The following is an 11,378-nucleotide window of genomic DNA, read 5'->3' as shown; positions in this document are numbered from 1 at the left end:
GTTATGCAATTAAACTTTTTAGAATTCAATTAGCATGTGTTTTAAAAATATATTTTAAAGTTACTAATAATAAACATTTTAAAACTTTTAATAATTTAAAAGCATATGCTAAACCCAATCTTTTTATGATTAAAAATAGAGTAAAGTGATAATTAGATCATCGAAGATATCTTGGATTAATTTGTTCTTAAAAAAAAGTATCAATTAGATCTTTTAAGATAGTAAATGGTGGACATGTACATCCTTCTGTTAATAAATAGTGCGAAACGAAACTGGATTATTCATATATTTCATTATTTCGAGTGGTGCATGTCTTATTACTATCATATTAACAGAAAAATGATATAGTTTTAGACATTGAAATATTTATTATTTTTTAAGTTTTCATATATTATTTATCAACTGTTCTCTATTTATCACAAATTCTATCAAAATAAGTAAAGTTTCGCTTTAAAAATTATTATTTATATGACTATCTTTTATAGATAGACATATCTAAATAATTAACAATATATATAAATATCACTATTAAATTTTAGTTGATAAATTAATAAAAAAATATTATATATCTACTATTTATTATTTTTGAAGACCAAATTAATATATTTTTTAGGACTGAACTTTACTCTTAAAAATATTAGCCTAGTCTTCTTCAACCTCAAAGTCTTATTAAACAAGGCTTAAAATTTGTAAAATATTGTCTCCTTCGCAGCCCACAGGAAAACACACAGAGCACCGTGACAACGAAAAGCAAAACCACCGTGGGCCGTGGCAGCCACGAAACACCACACAACTAACCAACCAAAATAGAGGTCCCTCATACACCTGCGTCAGCGTACATTCCTCGCATCCCTTTTCGTCATTTCATTTTCCTCTTTCTCTCTTTCTCTGTCTCTGATTCCACTGTCATGAAGATTCATGTCATGTAAAAATGTAACCCCTAACAATAAAACCAAACTATTCAAAACTTTTCTTCTTGCAACTCGCTCCAATGGCTCATCACCAACTCATCGACTCGCTTACCTCTCACATCTCCCTCTACCACTCCCATTCCCAATCCCAATCCTCAAACCCTAACCCTAACCCTAGATCCCAAATTCTCAAATGGTTTTCATCCCTCTCCCTCCAACACCGTCAATCCGCACTCACCATCGTCGATCCAACCTTCGTCCAAACTCTCCTCCGCATGATATCCAAGCTCCGATCCAACGGCCATGGCTCCTTCATTGTTCTTCCTGACCTTCCCTCCACTCACCCTCCATTCCTCCCCACTCTCTGCTTCAAGCGCTCCCGTGGCCTCCTTGCACGCGCTGCCGACTCCGCCGACTCGGCCGTGGCCGGGCGGGTTCTTTTTGACTCCGCCCGGCTGTTCGAGTCGGCTGAGGGAAATGAAGGCGCTGGAGCGTGCTCCTGTTCGGCGGCTTGCCTCGACGCCTTTACCGTTGCTGAGAATTTGGTGGATGACATTGACCGGTTTGTGGACGTTATGGACCGAATTTCGAATGGCGGGTTCTTGAGAGGGGAGGAGAATGAGATTGGGAATAATTGGGTTGAGCTGAATTGGCTAAAGGCAATGGGGTATTATCGGATTGAGGCGTTTTTGGCGAATAGGATTGAGGTTGCGATGCGGCTGGCGTGGTTGAATAGTGGGGGAGGAGGTGGAGGGGGAGGAGGGAGGAAGAGAGGTGTTAAGTTGAAGGAGAAGATGAATTTGGCCGGAGTCTCAGCGAATGTGTTTTGGAGGAAGAAGGGATGTGTGGATTGGTGGAGTAATCTGGATGCTGTGACAAGGAAGAGGGCCTTAACAACAATTTTGAGCAGAGCTGCAAAACCTTTGGTACCTTCCATTTGGGAACTTTCAAAAAAGTTGTTAATTTTGGTTTAATGTTAGTGTGAATTGAATAATTGATGATAAATCATAAATGGTTAATAATTTTCCATATTTGAGCTAAGAAAAAAAAATAAAACGTTAAATGGAAGATGTTAAAGTTAAAAGATGGAGTTACTAGGAAAATTAGGAACATATTAAGCTGAAAGTGGTGTTGCTGGATAATTAGGAAGATTTGAGTGCAAATGCTGTGATAATTACTACTTAGGAAGATGATATTTTGAAAGTCGAGCTAATTATTGGGAAAATTTAGGGAAATTAGGAATATTAAACCGAAATCGGTATTGTTGGGGATAATTAGGAAGATGTTCAGTGGAATTGCTATGATAATTAATACTTAGGAAGACAATTTTTTCAAAGTTGAGCTGCTGGGAATTAGGATAGTTTGGAAAATTTTAACCTGATATAGTTTGTCAGGAAAATTTTTTCATTTTGCCTTCTATACCATTATAGTTAAGTCATATTTAATAATGAATCCATCTATACTTTGTTATATTTAAGTCATATTTCCCATTGTTTAATCTTGGATGAATGGTTCTATTTCTTTCCTTTTCTACGGATTCACATCAGGGGATGTCGTCAGTTGGAATATTCATACATGTAATTTGGGTTAGTATGTTTGTGAGACCTTCTCAAAGCATGGGGCTAACTTTTGAATCATAAGTTTTCAGACTCGTGAAATTTTGGAAGTGGCACATAATGCCTCTCAGGATGAGATTTGGCTATACAGTGTGGGAGTTGATAAATTTCTTCAATATAACCGTACTGCATCTGCTCAAAGGACCACCACAGCATTTCCCAATGATGTAGAATTTGGAACAGTTGTTACACCATTAGCTTTTTGTAACAAACCTTCCGCTTTAGCCAGAGCCCTTAATTCTTTGCTCGTGCTTCTAGATGTTAATATGGTGATAACATCAGTTCTTAATATTGACTACGATATAGGAGAGCTATTCTTTAGTTCATTGGATTCTGTGTGTACTGTTTCTGATTGTATATTGCGAAAAATACGAGGACTCCTAATGGTTATATCACTGGACTGCACAAAATTTGAACTTCTATCAGAGGAGCTTGATAAATCTTCATCAGGAAGGTCTAAGGAAAAGCCTAGTGCGTCTAATCGTAAAAAGAAGGGACGATCCCGCAACACTAAGAAGCAAAATCATGTCCCTTACACATGTGTGAATGGTATTTCACGTGAAAAGCCACAAAAGGTACTATTGTTTAAGAGTTGTCTGCTATTTTATTGCATGGCATGTCTGTTTAAAATCCTGATTTCATCCCTCTAATATTTCAGGACATTGATTGTTTAGTGGATAATGAAAAGAAGGCTGATTTAGTGGGATCCAAGGAACCTCCTAATGATCATCTTGGAAAGGAGATTTCTACTGGGAGCATATCGTCAACTGCAAAAAAGGTTTCTATCTTTTGCCCCATTTAATTTGGATAGTATTTCTCGCTGAAGATTTAAATGGTTTATCACAAACTTCCTGCCAGCAGGATCATACTCGGCGGTTGGACGCTAACAAACTTCGAACTAATTCAAGAAAAAGTAGGAAAGAGAAAAATAAATGTAAAAACACAACCACTGGCCGTGAAGCTAGCAATTTTCAAAAGTCCATTATAGATGCTGCCTCTACGACTGTTATTTCTGAAGGTGAGGTGGGAATATGTGATATGGTTTTTGATAAATCTTCCATTGAAAATGCCAAAAATGATTATTTGAATGGTAGTGACATCCACTCCTCAAGTACAAAGAACAGTTTTGCCGAGGCGATTGAGCAAGAAAATGTTGAGTATCTTTCTAAAAGTTGCAATGGTTTAGGTCCTCAGCGTTGTTTAGCATCAAATCAAGGGAAAACTATGTCTCAGGAAATAGATTGTTCAGCTTGTGATGTAGATTGTAATGGACAAAATCCTCCGGCACATGAATTGAAGCATGGTAGTTTCTCCAGTAAAGAAGATACAGGTTCTCTTAACTCCGTATGTGTTCCAGAAGCTGATGTAAAGCCATCTGTTCCTGACAAACTAACCAGAGAGGTTCATGTAAAGGAATTTGGGCTATTGAAGGAGCGAGATAGATGCCTATTTGAATGTAGAAATTCAGCTTTCTCGAAATGTAGTCCATATGAGTGGCCTGGTGTACCTTCTGTATATTTTCCATCTTTTAATTCTCATCTCCCTCCTGCTACTGATAGATTGCATTTGGATGTTGGGCGGAATTGGCATAATCACTTTTGCCACTCATTTGTCCCCACATTACAGCAGGCAAGAAACACTCCTATTGAAGGTGGACGCAACCCAATACTGTCTCATCCTATTCCTATGAGTTTAGACTGGCCTCCTGTTTTTCGTGGTGGCATGGCTGCACCGCCAAACGGTAATTATGATTCTGGTTTTATGACCCGGCGGCAGTGTACCTTTTCAAAAGGATTGGCTGTTCACAGCGTCCAGGTTGATGCAACAGCTCCAGACGATGAAAGAAAATATTCTGGGGATATATTTGATTTACCTGATATAGCAAATGCGCAAGAGCTAGCAGATGAATTTGACAATCATTGGGTATCAGAAGAAGAGTACGAGGTTCATGCTGTTTCTGGAATAGATTATAACCAATATTTCGGTGGTGGCATAATGTATTGGAACTCTTCTGATTATCCAGGAAATGGTTTCTCCCGGCCACCCTCTCTTAGCTCTGATGACAGTTTATGGGCTCTGCGTGAAGCTGATATGAATAGGGCAGTGGATGACATGGTTGCTTTCTCATCTTCATATAGTACAAATGGTCTGACTTCACCCACTGCTGCTGCCTTTTGTTCGCCTTTTGATCCTGTAGGGACTGGTCCTCAAACTGTCAGTTATGTGATGTCAAGTAATGAAGTACCTGGAAAGATATTGCATTCTTCCTCTGTTACAGATGCTGCAGGGGATGAAGATACTTCTGGTTCTTTGGGTAATAATTTAGCTGGGGAAGTGGAAGGGAAGGCGGGTGATTCACATCCATATCCCATTCTACGCCCAATAATTATTCCTAATTTATCAAGGGAAAGGTCAAGATCTGACTTTAAGCGCAGTGTTGATCATAAAAGCCCTTGTGTTCCCCCGACAAGGCGGGAGCAGCCTCGTATAAAGCGGCCACCATCACCTGTAGTGCTTTGTGTTCCACGGGCTCCACGTCCACCTCCACCATCCCCTGTGAGTGACTCCAGGAAACAAAGGGGTTTCCCTAGTGTTAGATCTGGTAGTTCCAGCCCAAGGCATTGGGGAATGAGAGGTTGGTATCATGATGGAAGTAATTTGGATGAAGCTTGCCTAAGAATGGATGGTGCCGAAGTTGTTTGGCCGTCTTGGAGAAGCAATAATCTTGCAGTGAGATCTATGATTCAGCCTTTACCTGCAGCCCTTCTGCAGGACCGCCTGATTGCTATGTCACAGATACCACGTGACCAGGAGCATGTAAGAAAGATTCTCACCTAAGTCCTACTTTGTGTGTGTTGGTATTCATTGGGTTTCTTTCATTATACAGCCCGATGTGACCATTCCTTTGCAACCTCCCGAGTTACAAAGCTGTTCTGCACGGAGTTCATCTTTGTCTTTGATGCATGGCCTTCTCCATGATGAGATTGATTCTTTCTGTAAACAGGTATAGGACTCATAGCTTTATCTTTTGAGCTGTGTTAATTGAGCATACTTGCACAGTGCTTCCTACAGCTTCATGATCTGTTAATTGTTTTGTCTCCATCATTGTATATCTGCATGGTAGGGCTATATTTGAAAATTTTCCAAATAAAATTCCAACGTCAAGAAACCTCATATTTCATGTTAGTGCCAGCAGAAGAGACAAAGGATTCTAATAGTTATATAATATTATTATTATGGAATCCAAGGTTGCTGCAGAAAATTTGAGTAGGAGGCCTTACATTAATTGGGCTGTCAAGAGAGTTACTAGATCTCTGCAGGTTCTGTGGCCAAGATCCAGGACAAATGTATTTGGTTCAAATGCAACTGGCATGTCTCTTCCCACAAGTGATGTTGACCTTGTGGTTGTCCTCCCTCCAGTGAGGAACCTGGTAAATTGTTTTCTTTGTTCTCTCATGTGTTTAGCTATTGTTTTTACTTTGAAGGGTTAACTTCCTTTTGTTTCATTTTAATCTTTTGAATAAAATTTTCAGGAACCTATTAAAGAAGCTGGAATACTTGAAGGTCGTAATGGTATCAAAGAAACATGTCTTCAGGTATGTTGACAATGAATGGGGCCCTGTGTTGCCCATATTTTATGTCTGCCAGGTGTGTACAATATATATGTTAAGTAGGATATGTATAGAATTTATGGAAGGTATGGTGAAATATATATAATGCAGTACACAGATTTAAAATAATCTGCACTCACCAGCTTGTTGATTAATTGTTAGATCCTAATAAGTGTACTATGTTATGTGAAAGAAGTGGAAATAATGTGTTGTGAGGTGTTTGAGAGTACAATAAATTATGGTGTTATATTTGATTATACACATGTTGATCATTATATACACAGATTTGTCTAAAGTTACAGCTATCCGTAAAGGAGACTGCAGAATGTGTTTCCCTTTATTCCTCGGTCACAATATATAATGCATGTGTTCTGCAACTTGTTAGGTGATCCAATTCTGCCTGTTTGAAAGAATAGGTTTAATTTGACAGATATTTAAGAACAAATTGTTCTTGTTTGTTCCTTTTTTTTAAAGATGAAATTCAAGTAGAATTTTTGCTTTCTTGTTTGGAGTAAATTTTATGTAATAATAAATTAATAATAATGAGAAAATACAATTTTTTTCAGCATATAAAAAAATTGACATTCTATTTGTTTGTAAACCAGCATGCAGCTAGGTATCTTGCCAACCAGGATTGGGTTAAGAGTGATTCACTGAAGACAGTGGAAAACACAGCTGTAAGTTTTCTTCTCCTAAGCTATAAACTATGAAGTATTTTTATCCTTAATTTTATTTTGATTACATTCTGTCTCCTTTTGGTGTCAGATACCTATTATTATGCTTGTTGTGGAAGTACCTCAGGAGGTTATATCTTCTTCTATGGTACAATCATTAAAGGAAGAACCACACTGTACTCATAATGAACATGGTAATGACAGTCATTCTGATGCTATCCAATTAGAAGATTCATCTTTTGCAAATAGCTCTGGAATAAATTTTGATTCCTCCAAAGAGTCCAAATCAGTTCGACTTGACATCAGCTTTAAGTCACCATCACATACGGGACTCCAAACAACAGAAATGGTAATTTTTCCGTGGCTATAGAAAATTACTCTGATTTGTTTTATTCATTGTTATAGTTACTCTTTTGATGTAAATATATCCTTATTTGCACTAAAAGGATACAAGTATTGAATCTTCAGTTCCAATGCTTAGCGTTAGATATTTTCTAAATCTCTTTTATAAATACTAACATTTTGAAATTAACATTGGTTTGGTCCTTAATAAATTTGATCTCAGTGTACTGTTATAATTTTTATGTTATTCTTGCCTATTGAGGTCAGATAATTTCATCTTATGAACTAGATGAAATTTCAAAACTCAGTGTCATGAATAGATGTCAATTCTTTCTGAAACCAAACTGTGTTAAACTTAAAAATGTTTGGACTAAATTGATGTCAATATTTTAGGACAAAGTGACACTGATTTCAAAATGTTCGGAGTAAAAAAGGATATAATCTCAATCTTCTACCTTTTTGTTTGTTTGGTTGTGGATAAAAGTTTTCTTATGTATTGAAGATATATTTTGGATTTTGCAGTAGTATTTAGATGGGTGTTCTGGCACATTGTGAGCATATAGTTTCCATGTTACATATTATAATTGGATGCCCTATCATTTAAGCGGTTCTCTTATTCTCTGTTCTTGAATGTATTCATTATAGTAAAATTAATACTTGTAGTGATATGTATTATGTGCCTTTCACTCTTTTTAGGCAAATCAACATTGTGATATTGCTACTTGTAGGTTAAGGCATTGACAGACCAATTTCCTGCTGCTATTCCACTTGCTTTGGTACTGAAACAATTTTTGGCAGACCGGAGCCTTGATCAGTCCTACTCTGGTGGCTTAAGCTCGTATTGTTTGGTATGTACGACTGCTTTCTTTTACATCTAATAATAATTTCTCAGTGAACTTGCCAAATCCTTTTTGTCCTTTTTGTAGAAAACTGGAGTACGTGTCTGCTAATCTTGCATTTCTTTTGATTTTATATACAGGTTTTACTAATTATACGCTTTCTTCAGCATGAGCACCATCTCGGCCGGTCAATCAACCAAGTAAACTTGGGTCTTTCTGTTATTCAAAATTTTTCTTATCATAGAATCTAGCTGTTGATAGCTATGCAAACCTTATAAATTTGTATCATCGAAAAGCTTTATGTTGACTTCAAATAGTTGACTGAAACAATGGGAAGGAAGCAATATCCGGCATTAGCTCCATTTTTGTCTAATCAACTGTTCAGTTAGTTCTTGTTCCAGGCATTCCGCTGCTACTAAATAAACTTATTTTTCTTGCAGAGCTATGGAAGCCTTCTAATGGATTTTCTTTACTTTTTTGGGTAAGTTAATGATAATTTTATATGCTTCTTTTCTATTACAGTCAACATAAATGACATTTTAAGGTTATTTGGTCAGAACTTGATTTGATGATTTTCTTATAGGAATGTGTTTGATCCTCGACAAATGCGGCTATCAGTGCAGGGAAGTGGGCTCTACATAAAAAGAGAAAGAGGTTGTAGGTAATAAAGCAACTAAGCTTTCTCTCTGTAGTATTATATCATTTTCATTTTCTGCAATTAAGTCATAATTACTGTTTCTGCAGTATTGATCCAATACACATAGATGATCCTCTTTATCCAACAAATAATGTTGGAAGGAATTGCTTCAGGATACATCAATGTATTAAGGTAATAAATAATAGTGCAGTTATAACCAATTACTCTGACTTATTTCTGTTGCAAAGGTTGGCCTTTACTAAGCCATGATGACAAAAAAGAAAACTCACCTAAAGATGGCATGCAAAATCTCTTATCTAGTATTGGAGAATGATAGAGCTTAGTTAACCATCTGTTATACTCGTACTTTATTCTCGTCACTGATTATTATGATGTATTTATATTTTAGGTGACTGAATTTGAAATCTTATTAGATCACAAATACATTTCCAACTTTTTAAGAACTGCAAGTATAAGTGAAGGGATATTTTTTTTTCCTTCTCAAAAAAGGAAAGGGATAAGCCTCTTAAGTCACTAACCCTGAATTGGATTGGGATACACTGAGGTGGATTCTTGAATTATTTTTAATCGTGTCATTCATTCATCTTCTGCCTGTACTAGGTTTTGTTTAAGAATTATGCTTGTATTTAAGAAGTTAAATACTATTTGGTGCAGGCATTTTCAGAAGCTTATTCTGTTCTTGAGAATGAACTCACATTCCTAAACAGTGATGGCGAATCATGTTCAAAGCGACCTTACAGACTGCTTCCAAAAATCATCCCTAATCTTGATGTATCAAACTCATAAGATTCTCATCTCATGAAGACTGGAAAAGTTATTTTTGTCTGAAAGGTAGTTCAAGTCACCAATGACTGGAGACCATGACACTAATATTTATCATGAAGTCGACTTTAATTTTTGCTCATTACAATGAAGGATGTTGAGATGATCGTTTGAGTATCTTTTACCCTATCTTATTCATTTTCTCTTTGGCAGGTTCTTGAGTGGTGCAAGCTGTGCGGATGTCTGGATTGGTCTGGTATTCTGGTTAAGCGGTATGGACGGGATGAAACTGATTGCTAAGTGAAGGGTGATATTCTGAAGTTAATTTCTCATGCCTTGGCCTCCATTCGTGGTACTAGAAGCTGATCACTAGCTGAAGGTTGGTACTCCAAATGCTATATATTGGTGTTGCAGAAGTTGATGAACGTTTATTTTTTCATGCCTTGACCTCCAAGTGCTCGGTAAGCCCCAGCTCAAAGATGTTCTCTTGCTTTTGGTATACAGAATTTTAATAGTTGTATACTAGTATAGTATGTAACATTTGTACCATGCTTCCTCGGACATGTGATTTTTGCCCATGGAACCAAACATTTAATAGTTATTTCGTTAGCAATTAATTTCAATCTAGTTCCATGAGGTGGAAGTTTTTGCATCATTTACTTAGCTTTAGGCTCTTGAATATTTTCTTTGCAGCTGGTGCAAAGAGCGGAAGACGATAATCACACACAGCAGTCTCACCATAATTATGATGTCAGGGTTAGTGTTTCTCTTTCTCTTAAAACTACAGGAATGCATGTTTGTCTGTCTGTCTTTGTTTGCATTGTATTTGTTTCTAGTGAACTCAACTCAAATTTGCTTCCAACATTCCAGCAGGTTGGTCAAAGTGAAATGTGCTGGATTATATGCGACAAAAAGCACCTTCGAAACTCAAGGATAAATTTTTATCGCACTGTCATTAGACCAACTGTATTGTATAGAACGGAGTGTTGGATAGTAAAGGATGAGAATAAACATAAGTAAAGTGTAACCGAGATGGGAATATGCCTGGATGGATGAGTGTTGTACATGTATGGACAGCATAAGGAACAATGATATAAGAGAAAAAATTGTAGTGCATATTGTTGAAAAGAGAGCGAAATTTCGACTTAGATAATTCGGACACGTGAGGAAAAGATCCACTTCTTATTAGTTGGGTGGATCAGATGAAATATAGAGGTGACCAGAAGCAGAAGACTTAAAAAGAGCATGCATGAAGTGATCAAGAGAGATCTATATGTCAATGGTTTTACCACAGATATAATACATGATAGGATACAATGACGACGTTTGATTCATAGCCGATTTCACACCTAATGGGAATAGACTTTGTTTCATAGCCGATTTCACACCTAATGGGAATAGACTTTGTTGTTGTAAACAAAAAGCTGAATTTATTGTTTGCAAGACATTGAACTTGCTGTAAACATAAATGTCACCCTAGTTTGTGCAGATGTATGCCCGAGGTACTGTATGCTAGTTGGAAGTTTCTTTCATCTCAATTTGTTTTGTTTTGCCCTCTGATATTATGTTTTCTTTGTTCTCAAATTCTGTTTTCCATTATTTCAGGTTTTTGTGCTGTTTTAAAACTGGCAGTTTCCTTCACCATTCTGAAAAGCCAAAGCAAATAGTAGGACAAGTTGGATAAAGTTGATTAGATACAATTAAATTTATTCCAGGGCATTGAGCAGCTAAAGTGAGATCCTTTTCAAGTATAATCAGAGAGAATTGTAATGTATGATGTTATAATTGAATGAAATAATTATAACTTGCCCAAAAAATACTGTATGATGTTATAATTGAATGAGTTTTCGAAGTTCTTCCTATGTTAATGTTATGAATGTATGTGAGGAAAGGAAAGAAACCCTCATGGGAATGTGTTTTCAATATCAAAATTAAAGAAACAATATTATTAGTATAAATGCTTAT

The 11,378-nt window shown here is 36.6% G+C and overlaps 1 protein-coding gene across 10 annotated transcripts; it reads left to right on the top strand.

Annotated features, from left to right (window-relative positions):
- The first annotated feature begins 660 nt into the window (after positions 1–660).
- LOC112751846 (uncharacterized) lies at positions 661–11,371 on the top strand. 10 transcript variants are annotated; one of them, XM_025801191.3, is made up of 20 exons: positions 661–1,837; positions 2,560–3,102; positions 3,186–3,305; positions 3,386–5,344; positions 5,415–5,531; positions 5,776–5,958; positions 6,061–6,123; positions 6,744–6,815; positions 6,904–7,006; positions 7,091–7,161; positions 7,883–8,002; positions 8,134–8,193; positions 8,434–8,474; positions 8,577–8,654; positions 8,738–8,822; positions 9,306–9,482; positions 9,627–9,874; positions 10,107–10,169; positions 10,284–10,915; positions 11,019–11,371. In XM_025801191.3, the coding sequence occupies exons 1-16, from the start codon at positions 992–994 to the stop codon at positions 9,435–9,437; spliced, it is 4,593 nt and encodes a 1,530-aa protein (XP_025656976.1). In that variant the 5' UTR covers positions 661–991; the 3' UTR covers positions 9,438–9,482; positions 9,627–9,874; positions 10,107–10,169; positions 10,284–10,915; positions 11,019–11,371. The 10 variants fall into 10 exon arrangements, with proteins under 10 accessions (XP_025656976.1, XP_072076742.1, XP_025656928.1 ...); XM_072220641.1 differs by having other exon boundaries at positions 6,904–7,161; positions 9,627–9,792; XM_025801143.3 differs by having other exon boundaries at positions 6,904–7,161; positions 10,287–10,915.
- Positions 11,372–11,378: the final 7 nt, after the last annotated feature.

Source organism: Arachis hypogaea, chromosome 2 (assembly GCF_003086295.3).
Source record: "Arachis hypogaea cultivar Tifrunner chromosome 2, arahy.Tifrunner.gnm2.J5K5, whole genome shotgun sequence".
NCBI lineage: Eukaryota > Viridiplantae > Streptophyta > Magnoliopsida > Fabales > Fabaceae > Arachis > Arachis hypogaea.
Note: the sequence above shows the minus strand (reverse complement) of the source record. Positions and strands in the feature narration are given on the sequence as shown.